This window comes from Dromaius novaehollandiae, chromosome 2, assembly GCF_036370855.1.
Source record: "Dromaius novaehollandiae isolate bDroNov1 chromosome 2, bDroNov1.hap1, whole genome shotgun sequence".
Classification (NCBI taxonomy): Eukaryota; Metazoa; Chordata; class Aves; order Casuariiformes; family Dromaiidae; genus Dromaius; species Dromaius novaehollandiae.
The window spans coordinates 104,424,694-104,448,229 of record NC_088099.1 but is presented as its reverse complement, the minus strand read 5'-3'; the positions used below and the strand labels follow the sequence as shown (position 1 = coordinate 104,448,229).

At 42.2% G+C, this 23,536-nt stretch overlaps 2 protein-coding genes across 4 annotated transcripts in view; both read left to right on the top strand.

The window, feature by feature from the left end:
* The first annotated feature begins 2,586 nt into the window (after positions 1–2,586).
* NQO2 (N-ribosyldihydronicotinamide:quinone dehydrogenase 2) lies at positions 2,587–10,277 on the top strand. The gene is made up of 6 exons (XM_064507098.1): positions 2,587–2,787; positions 3,322–3,374; positions 5,106–5,270; positions 6,785–6,915; positions 8,771–8,884; positions 10,200–10,277. Exons 1-6 carry the CDS (start codon positions 2,615–2,617, stop codon positions 10,200–10,202), a joined length of 639 nt encoding a protein of 212 aa, XP_064363168.1. The 5' UTR covers positions 2,587–2,614; the 3' UTR covers positions 10,203–10,277.
* A 1,035-nt stretch (positions 10,278–11,312) lies between these two features.
* RIPK1 (receptor interacting serine/threonine kinase 1) overlaps positions 11,313–23,536 on the top strand; it is a 34,307-nt gene continuing 22,083 nt past the window's right edge. Inside the window, exon 1 of one of the 3 annotated variants that reach the window (XM_064507097.1) lies at positions 11,313–11,406. The gene's annotated coding sequence lies outside the window, so the exon portion shown is untranslated. Of the gene's footprint in view, positions 11,407–20,330; positions 20,629–21,071; positions 21,251–23,536 lie in introns of those variants that run through there. The other 2 variants (XM_026114878.2, XM_026114879.2) reach the window with 2 other exon arrangements.

The following is a 23,536-nucleotide window of genomic DNA, read 5'->3' as shown; positions in this document are numbered from 1 at the left end:
AGCACTTTCTTGAGTGTTAATTAACTATAAAAATGGGGGGGGGGGGAGAAGGGTGGAAGGAGGCAACAAGAAACTTTTTCTGTCCCACAGAGTCACCTAAACTAAACAGAAACAGATCAATTTGAGTGACATAAAAAATTCTCTTTTAAGAGAAAAAACAATGACTGCTCATCAGACTAAGAAGACTAATAAGAAATTGCTGAAGGTGGCTGCTGAAATCCTCATATGCATCCTTTGTCTTGACCAAAGACAAACAGTAAAGTGCAAGGATTTTTTCTAAAATTTTCCAAAATAACCAGAGATGATTCAAGATATATTAGGAATTAACATGGGAACTAATCCTGCAAGCTTTTACTACCTTACCCAGATATAGGTTTTTTTCCACCTCTACAGTGAGATCGCTGGCTGTCAGTCTTCTCTGGAGAAATATTTAATGACTTCATGCTCTTTAGATTCATAAGTTCCTCAAGGCTGAGATCATAGCTTTCATTTGTCTGAAAATCACAATGCACACCTACAGCATTACAGTATCTTCCAGTTAACAAAGCCTATTATTTAGCAGATAGTAAAATAAAACATCTTACCTTGTATGCAGCTCTTAAATATTATAACATAGGTGTCTATTTGCCTGATGCATCACTAATACGTTCTCTGAAGTCCTTCCTCCACAAAAATATACTGCCTTGTTACTGTTGTTTTATTATTCAGATGGACCTTTTAAAATGTTGCTAATGACTGTGTAGAATGCATTGGACAGGAGAAAAACATCTTGTGATTTGAGAGAAAATAAGCCCTTTACTTTATACATCTTATGTTTGCTGTTTACATTAAACCCCCCCAAATGATCAAAATAATTACGACTTCAGGAGTTACATCAAAACCTGGGGTGAGGGAGATCCAGGTGCATTTCTGAGATCCATCTCAGGATAAGACGAAGCATGTGTTGGCTCCCACCTGACCGAGGGAAAGCTTGGGACGCAGGGGCTGGATGAGAGCCGTCATTGCTCTGATCAGGCTCCTGATCCCAGGGCTATAAGCACGGGAAGGGAAATACGCTCCCAGAGGAGACTGCATGTCAGCAGTGACACAACCAACACCCAGGCGATGCCTGGGCAGAAGCAACTATGAATGCAGGGTGAAAGCTGAGGAGGAAAACAGGAACAGGAAAAATAAAAAAAGACCTCTTGGGAATACTGTAACACCCAAAGAGCCTTGAACAGAGAAAAGTTAGCAGGTACAGTGTAATTTCTTTCTACTACTTCATTGAGGTACCATACTAAGTAATATTTCAGATAAAACTGTCTAGGTGCAATGTATAAAGAACATTTTTCCATTAGTTTTCCTTGTCTTGCAGTAAATAGACTTTATCTGTGAAAAATAAAAGGAAAATATACTTTGGGCTTGGTCATTAAGCTAAAAAAAACTATATAAAAATCAAGGTGTTTGGGCTACACCTTTCTCAGCTTCTTTCACAGTTTTTACTCAGTCTTCACAAAAGTGAGTTTTACTTGCTATCAGTTTACTAATACCAACAACATTTAGTTCTTAAACAGTGTTTTTTATCAGAAGATCTCATTATTTCTGTTATCAGAAGGGACAAAAATAGAACATCCTACTTGAGGAAAGGTAAACTTAAACTGGAACCTGGGTTTCCTGCGTCCCTGTCTGGTTCTTTATTGCACTGCTTCCCAAATAACCAGTCGAGCATAACCAAAGCAGAATGTGCTCCGTTGTTTTATATTTAGCACAGTGACTGTTGATAAGTGACTGTTATAGTCAAAATTTCTGCTACCATCACTTCCCATTTCCAGGCTTTGCAGTCTCTGGTCCCTGCGGCCATGTGCATGCTACCTTCTCCCTGAGATGCCAAGGGAGATAGCAGAGGGGTTAGTGTCTCCCCTAATCCAGGCAACACAGATGGCAGCAGGTGAAAAATGCAAATGTTCCAAGGCTTGCACAGAGGTTTTCTGCTGACTCTGTTGCAAGAGGACACTGGTGGCTCTGTCATTGCCCCATGCTTTGGGCCCAATCACTTGATTTCCACCTCAGATTCTCCATTTGAAAACCAGGAATAACTGCACTCACCCCCTGCAACACACGTGAGAACTCACTGAATGCTCAAAGGCAATACAGCTGTGCACAGCAATGAGCGGCTGCTGCTAGCAGTGTCATGCCATCGCAGCTCCCATCAGGTGACACTTTTAAGATGAACAACACCCTTTATAATGAAACGTCAATAAGTGTGTGATACATAATATATAATAATATGTCATGTGTAATAACAGTCTGTAATATGTAATAATAAATATGGAATAATAATAATATATAAGGTATATTAAATGTAGTCAGCTTACAGCGAAGCACCAGCAGCTGACAGCCCTGAAGGCACAAGCACGGCTTTGTGCGGGTACAGCCTTGGGCCGCAGCCGCACTCAGGGGGCGGGCCGCGCTTCGCAGCCGGGGTCTCGGCCCGGCCCGGCCGGCAGCGAGCTCCGCCCGCGGGCCCTGCGGAGCCGCCTCTCCGCAGCCTGGCGCGCGGCGCCATCACCGCCGTGGGCAGCGGGTAAAAAGCGATTCCCCGCCGCGCCGCCTTTGCAGCCCGCGGAGAGGGAATATGGCGGGGCACCGCCGGCGGCCCCCGGCGCCGCGCTCGCAGGCGGCCCGGCAGCCCCTGCTCCCCGCCGGGCTCCGCGCCCGCCGGCCCCCGGCGCCGGAGCGACGAGCAGCTCCCCGCAGCTTGCTGCAGCCACGGGGAAGGCTGCGGCACCGGCCCGCCCGTCCCCCGCGGTACACGGGACGTTCCTGACTCCTGTCGGAGCTGGGGTTTGGGGGTTATTTTGAAACGGGTTTTAGAAGGTAGCAGAAAAAAAAAACAGGAGCTCTTTCCACCTTCTTTAGGTGAGAGAAAAAAGCAATGCATCCATTTTAACCGGTTAATTAAACTGGATGAACAAATAGCTACATTGTGCTAGTGCAGCAAGCAAACTCAAGTATATTGTGCTTATTCTCTGCTAAAAATTGGGTGAATTTGCATTTGAGGTGATGTGCAGAAGTTCTCTCACCACTGGTAAGTGATTTCAGCCAGGCAAAGTTCTTGAAGAGAAAGGTTTGTAAGCCCATACACCTTCCTTCTCCTGGTGGTTAGTACAGCCGGAGCGCATGTGCATGCACACAAGTGCTTACAAAATGTATTCCCCTTACAGCCTATTCAATTCTGTGTTATAAAATGCACTTGCAGCCAGGTGGCAATGAAACAGTAGTTTTTCTTCTGCCTTTTCCTGATGTTGCTCAGATAAGCGAATATGTCATTTCCGTTTACAGGCCATACTGGATTCTCAGGACAGAAACTACTACATGCTCCCAGAAGATGGCAGGTAAGAACTAAACAGTAATAAAAATGCTTTTGACTTAGGTCCTAGGCATGCTCGTACCTGGAATGCGCCTAGGGTTTAGTTGGGATATTAAGGTGCTGTTTTTAAAGCACTGGAATTACTTAAGTGACTAATGCTTTTGAAAACTCTAGTGTCTCCGAACGCAGTGTCTGAGCGCCTGCAACTCCACTGAAATTAAAACAAACCAGCAGCTTGCAGAATTAATCTTTTCACTTTGAGCTGGTTCCATCTCTGGGCACTGAATTACTTATTTAACTGAGAGCTAGCAGGAACTGCAAAGATGCAACAGTTTTTGATATTCCATTAAAAAAATTATTGAGCAAGAGACCAGTAATTTATTTTAACTTCTTGTTTAAATACTTTAAATAAACTATTATGGCATGCAACTGTCACTTGTTAAATTTATGGTAGCATCTGACCACAAATTGTAATGGTCTTTTGGCAAAGCTGTTGTTTCATAGAGGACACTCAATGCACACTGGAGAAATAACTGCTTCTTATAATTCACATATGAAAATGAGGTATTGTTTTTTCAAGCTCTCAGCTCACATTCTATCAACTACCTCTGATACCTCAAAGGTAACTGTCACCCAGATGGTAGTCTGGGGCAGACAGCCTCTTTGTCTACTGGAGAAACTGAATTCAGGGGAGTTTTTGTGTTGGCTATTAGGAACCAAGGTCTGAATGTTTTGTAGATCCAGTTTAAATAGTTTCTGGAAATTTCCGTGTCTGCAATGTTTATGTATAAACTACTGTTACCCCCCCCCAAAGTATTTCACTTTCTCTTTTGTTCAGAGAGGAATAATTTTTTAGAGAATTATTAAAATTGAATGGTGATTCCATTGTTTTAAGTGCTCTGTCTATGTCCAGTAAGATTATGAATAAGTAAGTTCTGATATACCTTGTTGCATTAGTTTAAGAAGCTACATTCCTACCTATCTGTCTGGTCACTCATTTTAGCTTAAATCCATTTTTATCAGCAGTTTAAGACATACCAGACAGCTCACTGATACACCTAAGAAGAAGTCATGTTGCTATCTATTGAAGCCACTGTGAGGATGGTAGAATGGGTAGCAGCATTTTAAACTTTTACCCTGATGCTATCATTTGCTCAACACTTACATGGAAGATGTAGGGAACCCACAAGGCAGTTGAGGGATTCTCTGGGATCTGAGAAGCTGATTCCACAATGGTTTGAGGAATCCAGATTGGCCCTGTTTTGAGCACACCACATCCCTCACACTAACACTGCACTTACCTGGCAGAAAGCCAAGGTTAGGGAGCTAAGTCAGCAAAAGTTTTTCTTCTGTTGTTGGGTGGTTTTTGAGGAGGGTGGTAGAATCAGATGAGCACAAATGCTGACTGAAAAAGAGGAACTGTGTCAGAGGAGGAGCAGGGTAGGGCTTGGGTGGTGCATCATGAAGCAGGGTAGTGCAACCTGCTGTGGAAACACACCTACAGTCCACTGAGTTTCACCTAAAAACCCTAGCGTAGCACAACGTTTCTGTGGGTATGGCATTTAGGGATGAGTTCTTCAGGAGTCACTTGCTCTACCAAGCAGGAGTCAAATGCTGGTACTGTCATTTGTTTTCACTGGTTTGGTGCCACATAGAAAACACAGCACAAAAACATGAAGAACCAGGCCCTCGCTCCACAAACTGTTTCACGTTGGCCTATCTCTAAGGTATCTTCTGCTTTTCTTTCTGCCTCTAGGGAGAAAAGTCCTAATAATCTATGCACATCAAGAGCCCAAGTCTTTGAATGGGTCTTTGAAGGATGCTGCGGTGGAAGAATTGGGCAAACAGGGCTGCAGTGTCACAGTGTCAGATTTATATGCAATGCAGTTTGAGCCACGAGCAACAAGAAACGACATAGTTGGTGAGACTAGCCAAAATACATTTTTTTCAACAATAATGATGAGACAAACTTTCTTTTTGTTTGTCCTGCTGCATTAACAATTTAGAACCATAGGTACACTCTGAAAAAACAGTTGTCATTACTTTATACCAAATATTCCTTAACAAACAAGACCCAGGTTTTTATTTTCTGTAAGCACTGACTAAGCAATGTCAGTGTAGAAACCCAGCATGCATCATTCTTATTTAAATAAATCCACTTAGTAGAAATAGTTCCTCAATGAAAAAAAATGAAATATGTATATTATGCAGATTTGTAAAACAGCATTTTGCCTTTAGACAAAGTGAATGAAGGATAACATTATTTTTCTAATATATGCAATCAAATGAACAGGCATTCTAAAAATCACCTTCTCTTAATGATCAGTATTACAAATGCGTTCTGCCAGTTGGCACCAGGCACTTAGGTGCTTGGGCTTTTGAGTCATTTTGGCATCTCCCAACTGTCTTGATAGTATATGATTACTAAAAATGACTACATGGTGCAGTTAAGCTTGAGACAAATAGTGATGCTGCTTTTAAGCTATGTGATATTTTCATGATTAAGAAAGTCTGCTGTGCTCTTAATAGCATTTACATCTCGTATTTTTCCAGTTCAGGAAACATAGTGCCATAACATAACCTGATACAAGTGGGCCTATCTCTTTAAAATAAGAATCAAAAAGAAATCGCACACATCTATACCAACACTGGCTAAAACAAGAAGAACCTTACTAATGACCAGACTTAAGCATTTCTGTGAATCCACCCCTCAATATGACCCTTGGCTCACAGTGACACTTCTGGGAGAGAAGAATGAATTTGCCCATACATGTTCAGAATCAATCTCTGAAGTCCATTTCTCTTGGGTGCTTGTCATGCCTTCAGTACCCTACTATGACTTACTAGAGCTTAATTCATGAGGTTACTACTTATACCTGTCTTCCTTGTCTTTCTGCTGGAGATTGATGGCCTACTAGTGCAATCAGCAGGAAAAAATGCATATGTACGATTCAGACATATAGGAATCAGCTTATGCAACTGTAGTGGAATCAGCCAAACCAGCCAATACTTGTTCTCCAGCACCTGTGGAATTTCCCAGTTACAGAGACTGGAGAATATAATTCTTGTGACTCTGCAGAGGCTTCAGTAATCCCTATTGCAGAGGCAATTACCAAGAGTTGGTGACATCTTAAATTACCTATCTGCATCACCAGAGTGTAAAGCCAAGCTTAGGCCCTCTTACTGCACTCATACATTGCTACAAAGAGGTCAAAATTTTAGTACCCTTAGAAACCACATGCCTTTCCAGTTATAATCAAATCACAGTCTGTCAGCTGTGATGATACTGAATATTCATGCAAAGGAAAGGTAAATGGGGAAAAATGGAAAGCAGTAACTCAATTTAGAGCTTGCAGTTTGCAGCCTATATTTAATTCCTGTTTGGCTACAGCACTAGAAACAGGGTTAGCAATGACCATTCACTTCTACCCACAGGCTGCTTACACAACTCAGAAGAGTTCAATTATGGAGTTGAGGCACGGGAAGCTTACAAGAGAGGAGATTTGTCTGATGATCTGATTGAAGAGCAAAAGAAGGTGCAGGAAGCAGACTTACTAATTTTTCAGGTCATTATTTTAAATTGTATTAAAATACTTTAGTTGTAATGTACAGGGTTAAACAGAAGAGAAGCAGTAATAAGTGAGAAGATTATAGATTTCAGTAGGAACATTGAATCTAGCCAGATTGAAAATATGTGGCAGTTCTGCCATCAGCACAAAATGGTTTGCACACAGTGTAGCAATTTCTAGGAGTCAGGATTTTCTGATATGATGTGTATTTTAAAATATCAAAAATACTAGATCATTTGTGAGCATTATTCATAGTAGCACATTATGACCTTTTCACACGAATAATGGCTCCACACTAACATTTTTGGGAATAGGAAAGCATCCAAAATTAGATCCTTAAAATACCTGAGTAAAATTCACACCCGCACTTCACTTAAAACTTAACATTCAAAAGTAATCTGATTGCATGGTTATTTTGAGGACCTGTGATACCTGCACTCCAAAATGATTGGATTGAGTAACTATAATTTTCAATAAGAGAACAGTGCTGTATTATCAGGCAGCCTGATCCTCTCCCTTTGTCTTGGAGCACAAGCAAAGGAAGCACAATTGTGGAAGCAATCTCTTCACATTATGAGACAGATGTTCATAGAATAGAGTACTTCCCAAATGGAACTGTGGGATGAGCAGTGTTGGGGATGAATCATGTCCCATATTTGCACAAGTGCAGTCAATAGCAAGGCGGTATATGGTATGCAGTATACTGCCCTCTGGAGTGTTAACATCCAGGAGGTCATGTGTGATATAAATGAAAATATTCCATCCAAATTCACAGTGTGACCATTGGCCTTACGCATAGCCTGTATATATTCCAATGTTCCATTCTAGATGAAATTTAGGATGTAACCATATTCCGAATAAGTATTTCACTGTAAATCTTCATCATTTTTGCAACAGTCTTCCAAGTTTAAAATAAGCATAGTAAAATGTCCTCTGGAGGAAGTGGTTGCTTCCTACTTTCTGCCTGTAAAATGTTATGAGGAGCTGAGTGGGTCTCGGCACAGAAAACAAACACACAAACAAAAATGCTCAAATACACTGTGAAGTAATTTAAAATAAACTATAGACCAAACTGACAACTTCTACAGATAATCATGATTGTCCAGTTTCTACTTTGAATTAAGCCACATGCACATTAAGCTCTTATAGAATGTCTTCTCTTATACTGTGATGTGTACAAAAGTTTAGGAATAGCATCCTTGGATAAGAGTCCACAAAGCATTCATTAGAGTGCAAATAAGACATGATAATTTTAGGCTGTGGTCCCATGGGCTAAATAGAGGTTCTAGAAATAGAGAGGCCTACTGTTAGAGAGGAAGTTTTCCTCTCAGTAAAGCAATAGTGAATCTGGATCATCTTGTGAGTAGGGTGCAAGAGAATCTAACTCTTTTTTAAGATCCCGTGGCACTTTTTGGAAGACTGTCAGATTAGAACTGATCACGAGGTGTCAGTCCTGATAGTAAGGCGCTCTGTGTGCATTCTGGCTGTATTTTCCATTTGGCAATATGTTCTTTTTGCATTTCAGCAATAGGTGACTGTTCTGTACAGTCTTAAGATTGAATTAAATGGTATCTTCCTGCTTCATCATATTCCAACTTTAATTTGTGTAAAAGCCCTCACATTCACCATGGTGTTAAAACACTACAGATACACGGGCTAAGTACTTGAGACTACTACATACAAAAATCACTTGAATTAATTTTGCCAAACATAGTTACTGCCTCTCCAGACAGAGGGCTGGAAGAAAACATGTGCAAGATCTGAACAGATAAAGAGAATAGGATGTTGCCTGAAGAGGCTTAAGGATGTCTCAGACTCTCTGTATTAACAAGGTAATTTACTTTTTGCCTAGTTTCCCTTGTATTGGTTCAGTATGCCAGCAATCATGAAGGGCTGGATGGACAGAGTCTTGGTCGAAGGATTTGCTCACGAATTTCCAGATTGTTACGGTTCTGGTTTGCTTAAGGTATGTTTTGGGGTTTGTGTTATTAAGATCAAGATTTGTGCAGTGCTCTTTAGGTAATGGTCTTTCTCTTCCACTGTATTTGCATAAAGCTCTCACTTTAGGCTGTCCTGAAAATAGATCACAGCTTTTTCTGTGGAGGAATGACTTATTTTCTGAAGTCTCTGGCTTATTCAGGTGTCCTCTGGATTTAGACTTACATTAACTAAAGTCTTTGAAGTTGGACTGCTTAGCAATCCAAATGTAACTCAGATTTCAGCAGCACTCAACGATTGCTATAGCAGTAGGACAAGCAGATACAGAAACTCTTTTCTAGTCCATCACTAGACCACATTCCCTTAGCTTTCTCCAAAATACTTTCCAAACATCAGTCTTCTGCAGTATGTTCCAAAAGCTAAAAATAATAAAACGAGTCATTGTAGGCTAAAGGGAGGAGGAGACAACAGCCAAGTACAAGATCGAGATTCCAGCTGAAGCAGCTGTGGTGAATTATCTGTGGCCAAACACACCAATTCAGACTAGTGGGGCTGTAGGAGGTCAACATCTTTAACTTCATTCTTACAAACAAGCAGATAGTGCACAGCCTTCCATGCACTAAGATATTCCAGAGTAGCTGAAATATTAAACTGAGCATCTACAGAAGCTTCAGCTTTAAAATAAGCATATTTCAGGAAAGTATGGGGGAAAAGTTTGACCTATATATTGGTGACAGACTTTTCTTTATGCTTATTCTATAAAAATTAAGAAGTGCCACAGGTTTAGGTCAACCTTAGCACTTCCTGTTTTGTAACAGTATTTCAATAGACAAAATATTCTGGCATACATAAACAGCAGGACACAATAATTGAATGTGAGGTAGAAACTCTGTGCCCACTCAAGTCTGGAAAAAAGAAAAGCACTTTTTTATACAAAATCCTGTATGTTAATCTTTGAGGTAAATGTTTAAGCTGTTGTGTTTATGGTTAGGGTAGGACAGGAGTATGCATGCAGATAAACAGGGTGACTCAGCTGTCTGTAACTGGAAAACCATCCTAGTTTGATCATGTGGTCATTTCTGCAGCTGTCAATAATAATGCTTTGGTATCATTTTAAGTAACCTTCTGGATTATTAAAACTGTCTGAAAGGTAGCAAGTACAATGAGGAGAATGTAGTGGTTCCTAAAGAGTTAAACAATCTCCTAGAGATTTTTATCTGGCCTACAAAATGGGCTTTATAGTTTAGTAGGTGTCTCACAGTGCACTGGGATGGCATACAATCTGAAAACAGTTTAAATTGATTCATATCTTAAAACTCAGTGTCTCATTTTTCCTGCCACAGTAGGACTGCATGAATCTGTCATGGGTGGCATACTAGAACAGATGACAAAGATTCCTGTTCTGGGATTGAACGTCAAAGGTTGGAATTAAAGTATAAAACTTAAGTAGAAACCTGAAATGCTCAGTGCATGTGGTTCTCGGACTCTATTTCAGCTATCTCCTTTGAGCCTTTTCTTCTCTGTAGCTTCTAAGTCAGGCAAGACCAGTATCTCTAGATGCCAGTTCATAACTTCGTAATTCTCCATGGCATTAGGCATAACCAAGCTAGTCAATAACTAGAGAATTTGGGCCCACTGCCTAATGGATCTTACTTGGTAACAGCTGCTGCATCCAGAAATAACCAATATTAACTGCACATTTATGTTAGCTGCATATGAATCTATTTAATTTCTGATCTTTGTAACAATTCCAAACATTTCAGTTTGTTTAAATTTCAGAAATGGCTTTCTCACTGAGATGAATAGCAGTATTCCCACAACCTTTATAGCTGCATGCTGATTGCAGACTCAAGGGAATTAGGATACTGCAATGAGTCATAGGAGGAAAAATTTGTGTTTTTAATTACAGAAGCTAAAACTCAGAGGATAGATGCTGAGCCTATGGGATACAGAATCGGAAGAAACATGGGGCTTTTAGAACACCTGATGAAGAAAGTCTAAAGAATACAAATTGTATTCAAATTATTCCTTGACAAGTGACTAGCAAGCCTAAGTTTGAAAGGCGATTACTGTAGCATTCAATTTCTGCATTCAAGAAAGAGAAGAATAGAAATATTCTCAGTAAACAGTGCTTTCCAGCCATAGTTTTCCAAACATTTCATAGGTGAAAGCAAGGGTCAGCCCCACTTCATGCTCTGGTGTTAGTATATGCAATTTCTTTGCTTTTTTAATCTGTCTCTGTCTAAAGACCTGACACTCAGTCCATTGTCTAGTTGCATGTCTTGCAGCTTTATCTCACAGCTGCCATTACATGTAAGGTCAGAAGGAAAGAGGACAGAACACCTCCTCTAGAGATTCATGCTATCCAGGTTCCCCTGATATCTCTTGAACTATTCAGTCACTCTTCTTTAAACATGCCTATCCTAAGCACAGTTTTCTTAATTCCAGAATAAACTAGCCCTGTTTTCTTTCACCACCGGAGGAAGCAAAGAGATGTATACAAAAGGAAGTATCAGTGGCGATATTCGCTATCTCCTGTGGCCCATGCAGGTATAACGTATGAATATTTGCTTGTTATTTGTTTGCCTTAATTTTTACTAAGCAAATTATTTGGAACAATGTTATTATTATTTATTTTATAACCTGTGGATGCTTGGAACTGACAACTGAATTATTTCTATATACTTTATATAAGTTGGGCCCTAAAATCTTGAGACAACTATAAAGGTCAGAGTTTTTAAAGCTGCTTAGTGCCTCTTCCTCAGGACTGAGATCTGGAGAAAACCTATACTGTCTGCTTTTGAGTTTCTCTCGTGTTATAGGGTTTCCCTTAGCTCTATCATGAAATATTTATTTTCCCTATAACTCATGTAGGAATTTGGGGTCATTCACTCGGTATCCTGGTGCTAAGGATCAGCATACAATAGTTAGCACGTCTTTTCTTGTTGCTACCCTTTTGTCAGAGGTAGCAAACATGTTTTGAGAAACTTTAGATGGTAAGGCACATTGTGCCAGCTTCTTCTTGATGAAATCTAAGGCCCTCTGCGCCCTTAAGAGCACTGAGGCTATCTAGCTGCATAACGTGCAAGTGGACATAAAGAAGAATGCTACAGGTTCAGCTACAAACACAGCTACAAGTTCAGAAATACACAGAGGGAAGATAGTGAGTTGAGATGATTTGAAAGGCACTAATGCTCATTCAGAATTGTGTGGCTAAACTGGAGGCAAAAGGTTAAATATTTTTTGTAGATGAGAAATATACTATAGTTCTGGAACAATCCATGGAGATTCAAACAGTACAATGAGCATTAGGCTGTCTCTGATCCATGCAAATTTAATAGCATATGGCAGCTGAAGAGGACAATTCCGTGGGTTTAATAGCACTTAGAAATAAATTCTGTAGAGCAGAATAAATGAAGTTAGCCTTACTTTTCAGTGTATTGTATGTCATTCTGCATAATGCCTAGCCTTCAGTACTAACTCCCAAAATAGGTAATGAACTTCTGCAATCGATATTCCCTTTGCTGACAAATGTACAGTTTAGAAAATACACCTTATATTGGGTTTCAAATCAGAATCTTCCACATTCTTGAACTGAAACTGAGAAGCTAACTATTTTCTGAGGCATCTCTTTCTTTTCTTTGAGTCTAGCATGGCATCATGCACTACTGTGGTGTGAAAGTCCTTGCTCCTCACATCTGCTTTGCTCCAGAATATGTCTCTGAGGAGAAAAGGAAGGAGATGCTGCTTGCCTGGGCCCAGCGTCTAAAAAGTCTTTGGAAGGAGGAACCCATCAACTGCTCTCCTGAGTGGTATTTCGAGTAATATTCAGGCACAATACTGTGGAATTAGATTTTTTCTGTTCTTTTTGGTGCTTTATCTCGATATCTGAATGAATAACTAACCTCATAACTTGAATGTATTACAGATATCTTTCTTGAGTACTATAGCTAGCAGTTTAGCTGACAATAAACCATCTATCTTCAATGATGGATGCATAACTCTTTGTGACAAATTATCCTAAAACATACATACAGTGACATCCTGGCTACTAGTGGCTGGTAATACAAGCAGTATATACTTGCAGATTATATTTTTGATTATGAAATGGTAAAGTGCACTGCCAAATTTATTTTAACTTTTTGCACTAACTGCAATTTTTTCATTGGCCTGGAAATATACTGCCCAGACTCAACATGGTTGTGGTGCAACCTGCTCTTTTAAATGAGATTTACATTTGTGCCTTTGAGTTATGAAGCCAGATAGTTAATAATGCAACAGGATGTACAGCTGCACAGTGACTTAGACAACTGGAAACTTGTGGACAAGCCTTAGGCTTTTCCACACATTTATAACTATATTAAAGTAATATTAAAGCTGTGACAGTTACCAGGAAGATAAGAGAACAAATAAAAATATCCCATAGCAGTACGTGCATGCATTGCCTTTCTTTATAGAGTGTAAATCTTTGTAAATCATTTGTAAAGTATGTAGCTTTCTAAAATCAAGAATTTCCTATTTCTGTTATTTTGAGTAGAGATAGAAGGGAATCAAATCTAATCCCTGCCCCTTCCCACCAGTCAGTACTGCTATTCAGGCTTGGAGGGCCTGGTGCATACCCTACTTCCTCAGCGTAGGTGCACCTCCTCAGAGACGTCCAGCACTGCCTATTGGCAAGGCAGACTGCCTTCCCAAAAAACTGCAGGAGCACTCTCTACCTACAGGCCAGTTATCTAGTGGAACACTGTCTGGTTCTTAATACCTGGGAATTTTAGCTTGAACTTCAGTGGAATAATTTGGATACCTGAGAATAGTTAATGCTTTCTGTGCATAAGGCAAAGGGTAGATTTCTTGCTTAGCTTCACAGTTTCTTACTTTGATCAAATTATGTCACAGCTGGTTTTGCACTTCGGTATTAAAAAAAATGTAGCTTGAACAAGAAACACCAGTCTTCCGAGTCACTGTCAAATGATACTTAGGCTTCTGCATACACAGCATGCACCTGCCATATGTTCTTTGTAGCAGCCTTGTTACGTCCTCACCCTTATGTTTATATTGGGGCCATTTGGATAATAAACATGCTGAGCCCTGATTCTGGAGGGGCTATGTGAACTAGTATGTCAGACTGGGAATTGCAACAGGAGAGAGAGATACACATAGTCCTGTTTGTCACTGTATTAAGTGAATGGCTGCCTCTAGCAGAGACAACACAGACCGCTGGAAGAACTGCTGTCCTAAGCTGTTGCAGCTTTCTGCTTCAGTGCATATGACTCAGGGTCCTTAGATTATGCAAGCAAGCAAGCAGTTGGCCTTGTTTCAGTAACTCTTGTATATGAAAAAGAAAGTGTAGATGAAGAAAATGGAAAATGTTATAAAGTGTGGGGAAAGCACGTTCTTGCCTCAAAGACTTAAAAAAAAATAAAACAGCTTCAAGTTACCTGAAGAGGGATTGAAGGGCAAATGCAAATATTAAAATTGTATAGGAGAGGAATCATCCTTATGTTCAATGTGTTCAGTTAACCTGCACGCTTAAGAAAGAAAGAAATAGATATAAAAGCAGAAGTTGCAGTTGTCAAAAAAAATGTTACTGTATTAGATCAATTGCAGTGCTTAGTGGGTTTAGCTGTTAGATGAAGAATCTTAGATCAACATACAAGGTGAAAATATACTTCTCGATACTATTTGGCACATGTGTGCCAACTCCCCCCCACACACTGTAGTATTAAATGTTGGTATTAGACTGGTTATTTGTAATCCAAAGTATGCAAGAACGGCTGTGCTAGGTTAGAGCAAGGATCCTCCAACCCCAAGTTCTGTTTCCCACAGTGGTTATAAGCTGATGCCAGGAAAGTATAAGAATAGGGCAAGCACTTCTAATGAATTCCCTCCCAGTCTCCAACTCTAGTTAGTTTGGGAGATTTCCTGAGCTATGTATTTTTAATTTGTAGTTACCAACCCCTTATAGATTTCTCCTCTGTATTTTGTTCCGTTTCCTTTTGAATTCCTGCCAACTTTAATCATCCAACTTTCTTTGGCGAAGTTCTGCAGGTTTGGTTTCATTGCATGAAGGATGGGAGGAATGGACCTGGTTCCTACTAGTTTCATTTGATGCCTCCCAGTCAACAGTGAATAATCAATCCTGTCCATCCTTCTTCATGGTACTTAGAGTCTTCTAGACATGTATCACTCCCCCCCCCCCCCCCCCCCCCGCTAAACACTCTCTTTTCCAGGCTGTAGAGTCCTGTCCCAGCTCAGAGGACATATTTTTATACATGAATTTAGGATATTTTTTCCTCATGTGCACCCCTTTACATACCCTGAATTTCACCTGCCCAGTCACTCAGCCATTTTCCCAGAACTCTTCACAGTCTGTCTTCCTTGCATCCACTCATCTCAGTAATCTGTACCATCAGAAAACTTTCTCAACCCCACTGCTCATCTTTTCCAGAGCAGCACTGACCCCTGCAGAACTCCACTTGTAACCTCCCTCTGTTCTGAGAACCAAGCATTTACTTGCCCTCTTTGTCCTATCTTAAACATATATCCGTGCCATGACCTTCCTTCCTATCCTTTGCCTGCTTAGTTTCCTTAAAAAAAATTGATATGAAACTTTGTCAAAAGCCACTTGTAAATGCAAGTAGACTATAGGAGTCAGATCACTGTTCTGCACATGCCTTGACTACTCCAGAAGTAAATTCTTCAGGAATATCATTCCAATTTGAAAGTCACTATATGAGGATGTGTATCAGGGAGGGGGATCAAGAACCCATATTCAACCATAACCCTCCACAGTCATCTCAGTCCTTGTCTGTGTAGTCTTTCCTCATGCAGAAGCTGTTCCACATGCCCCATAATTCTTGTCACCCTCCTTTATTTCATATCTACCTGTACTATATGCATTTTGAGAAGAGCTAATCAGAACTGCATGCCGTATTCAGGGTTGGGACACATACCAGATTAAACTGCACAGGCTGAAGGGAGCTGTTGCAATGCTTTGGAAGCCAGTCAACTGTACAGCGACTAGCAGGGCTGAGCCAAAAGTTAGTGTCCTTGTTCTAACATGCTTTTAGTGCCTGCTGCATGGCACACTATGCAGCAGTGCATGCATGTTCTTGCACATGCCTTTCAAAAACACAAGGGAGAATGTTAATGCATAGAAAATAAATAATAGTGGTCTGTGGTTAATAAGGAGAGAGAAAGGAAGTGGCAATATTAGTGTTTTACTAACTTTGGAAATGTTACAACCATTTTGATCTAAAGAATGACGGCTCTGCTAAATCACTTTATACTATGAGCCAAATGCAGTCCTGCCAAGACAGCACTGACTTCAGCAGAATAAAACTGGAATTTGGTAACTTGTAGCTATGTTTTAAGCTGGGGAGAAGGGTACAAGGGCAAGGCGCTTTCCTGTTCTCTTTTTTGTTTTTTGTTGGTGCTGGTCCTCCTCTCCTACATGCTTTCAGGCAGCACAGCACTCTAGTCTTTCCACCCAAAGATTTGTTCCAAAAATCATAACTGAGTTTCCTTTATTTGTTTGATGAAATATTCTGAAGTGGCAGGTAAAATATGCTTGCAGCTTCAGAAAAACACCAGTAAACAGATAGCTCCCCATCTGATCTATGTTATCAAGAAGCCTCATAGCCTAGAGAAACCAAGATGAACTTTTTGCCTTAAGGCATTTTTAATCCCAGTTTCAAATACTAAACATTTAAAGGCAGATGTAGACAGTCCTTTCTCTGGTTTAACATTTGATTCCTGGAACAATCTAATTGAAGTTAGCCACCTGCTTGCAGAGGAGTATACTTTCCAACATACGAATTGTCAAAAGGTTGTGCTGAAGAGAAGAACAGCCAGGGAATAAATTTCATGCATAATTCATATAAAAGCTTTTTCTAAAAAAATCCTATTATGTTAATAAACATTTTAAAGCCAAAAAATAACCATAAAATAACCATCGTTGTGATAGCCGCACCCCAATGCCAAGGCAAGACCTCAGATGATCTTCTGAACTTAGCTACAATGAAAAATTGTGGCTGTCAGAACAGTGGTTTCTAAGTCCTCTGTGCAGCCTCAGGCTCCCCAAGGGCATAAGGCCCTTTTCCACATGCTCATGTGCAGCAGTGTTTGTTGCACACTGCTGCTGTTTTGTTGTGTTGTTGGGCAAAACTAGCTAAAACCATGCTTCTTCCTGCAAAATCATCTGTACAGCTGTTGGACAGTAGCGGGATCAAGCAGGCCAGCTAGTGCTTTAGCTTTAAGGTTAAAACGTAGATTACTGAAAGATTACGGACAAATATCTGCTTAGGGTTTTGTCCAGTGATCCTCCCATTCTACAGTGCTCTGGGTAGGATGCCAAGCCTAGAATTAACGTTTCAGCATTGACTCATCTCTGGAGCTGGGAACTTCCTGTGCGAGGACACACTCATCCCTTGCGGTCTCAGCTGTGTCTTTAGCTGTGGACACAGTGCCATCACCCATTTCCCACCACAGTGTAGGTCCTCACAGAGCTTGCAGTTCACGGCAGACAAGGAGGTGGCAAAATTGTAAACAAAATATAAACAAAAATCAGACTTTTTTACATTCAAAAATGTAAACAAAAATCTAGCAGCTAACTGGAGTAGGACTTTATGAGTGGAAATGAAGGAGTGGAGAACGTAAAAGCTCTGTAGCAAAACTTACTGTAATGTAGTCTTTAAATACCAGGAAAACATCTCTGTGTTAAGTCACTTTGCCATTAGGGCACAAGTTTTTTGTGATTTAATTGGTTAAGATAAATAAAGTAGGTAACCTTTCCAGGTAGCCTCATTCTAGCACTGTGGCGTTTCAATAGTGTTTGATTTATGAACCCCTACAATTTTTTTGGTGATGCAACAGAACCTGAAAATTTCACATGTGTAGTTGGCAATGGCAGTTTTTATCCAACTGACAATAAAAACAGCTACATGCAAAAAAAAAAAAGCGCTATTGGAACTCTATGTATTTACATTTTTTCTATTGTGATAAGATGGTTAAAACTTTTGGTACAAAGTAAATAAGAGTTTGGTCAAAATTAGTGAAAGTATCAGTTAAAGGGAAAAATAGAACTAATGGGGCTATTTTATTTTCATTGGTACTAAAATTGAAAACTGCTCACAGAAATGTATTATTGTGAAAAGCATTAAAACTGTAATGACCTTATCTTCCAGTTCCGGATATTCTTCCTTTCTTCTTTATCAGAATTAAGAGATTTCTCTGTGACTTCAAATTGCATTTTTGGATCAATTTATTTTCCTTGTTCATTTCAAGAAGGAATGTTCTAAGTGGCAACACTGAATACTAAGCACAAAAAAAGACCCCCAAATGTTCATTTCTGTCTTTTTTCCTAGCACTTGTTGGTAAATCATCACTGAATGACTGAGATGTTTTTACCACACAGTTCTGTATAAATGTGGCCATCTTACTTCCTCTCTTCAGCCACATACCTAATGCAAAGCTCAAAGAACAGAAGCAAAATAGCACTAAAAGGTTTCTGTAATATTTTGAATGGCAACAGAAGACAAAAACTGCATGACTTCCCCACAGTTACAAGATACCACATTTCCTTTCCTCAGTCTCCTTGGGACCACTAGATTTAGTTCGCAAACGTCCCAGCTTCTATGGACTACAAGCTTAGTAACACTTTCCTCAGGATACTTTGCAACATGGATGGGCATGAAATGTCTGTGTTCAAATTACCTCGTCTGTCAGTTCAGCATAGCTGTCCTGAGCCTTTTAATTACAGTAAGCCTGATGAGGCCTTGCACTGGGTGCTATCAGAGCATTGGCCAGCTGGTCTGACTCAACACGGGTTGATCCAGAATCAGTTGAAAACAAAAGGATACACTAGACACGTGCCAGTTCCACTGCCGTAAATTTTTTAGAGTGGAAATGACTGCACGCAGCATTTTGTGCAGTGGAAACAAGCCATTTTTTCGGTTTGTACTGCAGGTGTAGAAAATTGCCTTGAGATTCAGGGAGGAAACTTCAGCCTGAAACTGCTTATGTTAACTCCAAGGCTGTTCTGCCCCTCCAAAGCTGCACCCTCCCTCCCCGCCAAGTGTTTTACATCTGTCTTTCAAAAGAGATGCTTTTCAGAAAATTGGAAGCTGCCCCTTGCAGATGAATGTGCTGGCTAGCAGAAGGCACAAATCAGACCATGCCTTCATCTAAAAAAGGCAGGTAAGGATAAATGGGTAGTTTGGGAATTCCAATACTACATTGATGACTGACACAGGGGGAAACAAAGGACTAGTTCTGCATTTGGAAAAGGCCAGCATTACACACCAATGCACCCTTGTGAACCTCAAAGGCCTCATAAGGACTGAATGGAGTATGGTTCTTTTTTGTTAATGTTTTGTTTGCTTTATGTGGTAGGCATAGGCCAGGTACAAACAAGGCCTTGAATGTCCTCCAGAGTTGAGGAACCCTATCCATGAAATCCACTGTGGGGCCTAGCATGAAATTAAAACCCTTCATTGTCATTGCACTTCTTCTGGATCTACAAGAGTCTGGGGCCTCAGTTTCCATCAGGAAACAGAAACAGATTTCTGGACCGCTTTCTCTCATCACTCTTTTGAAGGTCAAGAGCCAGGGCAAGCGTGTCATTCAGTTTTAGAAAGGCTTCTTCACGTGCAAGCTGTGGGCTGCTGTTGGCTTGCTGACATGAAACTGCTGTTGTTTTGGTGTTGTTTGTTTCTGTGAACAACACAGCATCCACAAGACTTTGTGAAGTGCCTAACAGTTCCCCGTTACAAAGCATAGTCATTACAAAGCAGATGGTCATTCATCATTTGTGATTGTTTCATTGGAGAAAAGACAGTTCGAGAAAAGAATGAGTTTTATGTAAAGAAGCTACAATTAGCCATTATTTCTATATTAGAACACTTTTCCTAACGAAAATAGTGGAAGAGGTTGAAAAGTTATGGACTCTCCTTTACTGGCAGAATAATGGCAAACTAGATAAAATTTGTCAGAGATGGTCTAGATGCCTCTGCAGAGCAGGAAGTGGTGCTAGGTGGTTTATGGAAGTCCTTTTCCTCCGCTGTGTACCCAGGACTGTTATTTATCATGGTTACTCTGTTAGCAAACAGAAGCTCCTGCCTCCGTCTTCCTGAACAAAAAGCTGCCTCGTAGGCACTAAAACTACGCCAAGGAAAGGCAGCTCCACCATGCACCCCCCGCCCCTAAACTGCTGCCAGCCGCGGTAACTGGGACAGATGTCTCCATAGCAGGTGACCGTGCGTACGAGCGCACCCAGCGCAGTATTTCGGGTCCGTGCTAGGACCCGCTTCTCCGCGGGCGCCGATTGTGTCGCTGGCGCAGAGAGGCGCGGGGGTGCCCGCACACCCTCTCGCAGCTGGCCCCGCAGCGGCCGGTCTCCCGGAGGGGCGGATCTGCCTTTCCACCTGCGGGAGTGATTCCGCAAGGCCGCCAGCCGCTCGGCACACACCCGCTTCGCCAGCGGCTGACCCGCGGCGCCTTCCGCGGGCCGAGGCGCGCCCTCCGCTTCCGAGCAGGCGCAGCCGGCAGCGGCCGGGCTGGGCAAGCGCCGAGTCGGCGGGAGCGGGCGGGGAGGCGGCCGGAGCCTCCTGCGGCCGCGGCGGGGAGCGCGGGGCCGGCCGCGGGCCAGGGGTGCCGCCGGGGGCGGGGAGGCGCGCACACTCCGCGCACACGCGCAGCCCGCCGGGCGCGCCCCGGGCCCTCGGCCCTCTCGGGAGGCGGCAGCAGGCAGAGCGGCCGCGCGGGCACGGTGAGGTAAGGCCGCCGCAGGGGGCGGGAGGGAGCCCGGTCCGAACCGACCCGGCCCGGCCCGGCCCGGCGGAACCCGCGCCGCGGAGGCTCCCTCGGAAGCGGGAAGTCCCGCGCCGGCTCCATCTTGCAAAGGCGGCGTCGCCGCTGTGCCCCGGGTGGGGCCCGGAGCCGCGCGGGAGCGCGTCGTCCTCGGGGGCGGCTGCCGGCGGGCCGCGGGCCCCTGCTGCCCCCGGCGGGCAGACGGGCCGCGAAGCAACCCGGGCCCCGCGGGGCCCCCACCCGCTGCAGCCGCAGCGGCCGCGCCGCTCAGAGGCTTTTCGCCCTCGGGGCCCGCGGGGCAGAGCGGAGCGCGGGGAAACGTGCGGCGGTGAAAGCCCCGGCGAAGCGTCCCGTGGGGGGAGCGGAGTGTGCGAAGGGGGGCCTGAGCCGGGCTGGCTTACAGGAAGCTGCGAGGAGGAGGAGATGTCAAGCTGACCGACAAGGAACTAGGCTCGAGAAGGTTCCCGCTGGGGGTTTCTCGGAATCTCATCTCCTGTTGAAGCCACTCATTTATTTCGTGCTCGCCTCGGAGGATGTTTGCTCTGTGTTTCTGCTTTGGTTGCAGTTTTGAGTACTTGGACTGAAGGTCAGTCTGAGGCGGAGGCCTGGCCCCGCAGCCGGGCACCTCATTTCCCCCTGCCCGTTGGTGCGGTGACACCTCGGCCTCAGCTCGGCACCTCGTGGGACCTGGCTCTGGTTCGTGGTGGTTCCCTCATCTGTGCTGGGTTACAGCCACCTCGTTCCAGACAGGCTCTTTAAGACTTTTCAAGCTCAGAAGAGACTTGCTAAAGCCACGTTTTTGAACTAGGAAATACAAGTAAAACCAGAGTCTCCCTCAAAGCAAGATCCGGAGGCAGCGTTTTGCTCAAGTGTTTCTTTGCAGTCAATGCTGATGGGATCTGGGTGATGGGAAATTAGTTTGAGGGCATGTTTCTGGTAGGACTGCTGCTTGGTAGCAGCTGGTGCCCTCTTCTGACACACAGTCATACCAGTGTAAAATGCCTCATAAAATGCCTCTACTGAAATGGCCTACTCTAATTCTCATACAAGAACACGCATTTTTGTGAGCACTTTTGTCCTAGGTTGGAACCAGTCATTACAAAATACACTGGTGCAAACCTCTGCACAATCCCTGTGTTTTGCTGTCTCTGTCTTCCTCTGCTATATTCTGGTTCTACCAAAGAATCTTGGTACCTTTTAATTGGCATCTTTGTTTCCCTTATCTTGGTCCCTCCGTCTGTGCCTGTGGAATCCCAGCTGTAACTTGCTGTTGATCTGACGCAAATATTTTCTTTGCGGTTTCCAAAAGAAAAGTTCATTCCTGAGCCAAAAAGTGCAGCCAAAAAGTGCAGCAGTTGAAGAGAAGGTCCTAGCAGAAGGGAAAGGGAAGGGAAAGAAGTGTGATGCACTGACATCTTTTGAAACATCTTCACCAAGTATGCAGGATTTCACCCATATTAGTGCTACAGGTTTTGTTTCCTCGTGTTTGTTACTCTCTGCTATTCCTAATTGATACCTTGAAGTGGCCAAGAGTTTTTGTGCCTGCAAACTTGTCCACTTTTTCTGATAATATCTTGTATTAGAACATCTTGTATTAACTCTCAAGAAGTTTTGCTTTGCTAGTGTAACTAGATCACCAGGGCAGCCATTATTACTATAATATCTTTTTTCTGTGCTAATACCCTCAGCAGTCCCCCTTAACTGTGCAAGTTACCTGAGATATGCATCAGATCAATAACAAATTGTTAAAACAGAGCAAATTACTTTTGAATGATGATCAGGCCTAAATGACCTAATGATCAGGTCATAATCTTGGGAGTTTATGGGTCCTGTGGGGGGCAGAGGAGGGAGCATAACCCATGATGTTAAAAAGAGAAAAAACACAAACCAATATATTGTACTCCTATATCTCTCTAAGAAAAACCCAAACATATTACTGGGCAAACCTCCCACCTCTTCTAGCAGCCAGTATTCAGAATTTTTATAGTACATGTTGGCGCTTGTTAAAAGTAAAACAGCCTTAATAAAGGTATTCAGAACATCATGTTAAAAATAATTTGCTTAATGATCAGCCAAGTGAACAGGTGAAGGGGGACCTTGTAGAATACAAACTAACCTCTATAAGTATGCTTAGCTTGTGTGAGGTTAGGCTGAACTGAACTTCGAAATTCCTGTCCACTCATTATACTTGTTATGTATCATAGATATGTATATAATGATGTGTAATAGCTCCTAAGGACAGATTTGAATCATCATGTATCTTAATAGAAAGCAGTAAGCTTGGCTTGGACTTGAGCCTTTGAGCTTTCCTCCTTGATTTCTCTATTATCTGACATTCCCAGGTAATATCAGTGAAGTAATATACCAATATAAGCAGTTTTTCCTTAAAAACCTTGCAAGAAATTGCTTCCCTGTGATATCCATCCTAAGGAAAACTTCAGGTTTGAAGCAAGTCTTTGGTTCAAAGTTCTTATAATCAGAGTACCTTCTACTTAAAAAAAAAAAAAAAAAAAAAAAAGAGAGAGAGAGAGAGAGAAGTAGTAACATCCTAATAGTAGAACATGCCTGATGAGGGTTTTCTCCCACCGTATGAGAAAATCTCCTCTGTTGAATGTTACCCAGTTCATTTCAGCATCCGTCTCATGTTTTCAAACGGTAATATATTGTTTCTTCTGAACTTCCAAGCCTTCTGGTCATGGTGACTAATTATGGCTTGATGGGAAAGTGCATTAGCAATTTATCTAGGAAAAATGTCCCATATTGCTGTAGTTTGAGGCAGGGCTGCTTTTCATTAAGTTACATAGTAATGACTGTCAGGTAGCCCCAAGCTATCGATAGCATTAATGTAACTTTAGAGATTCAGCTTTCAAAA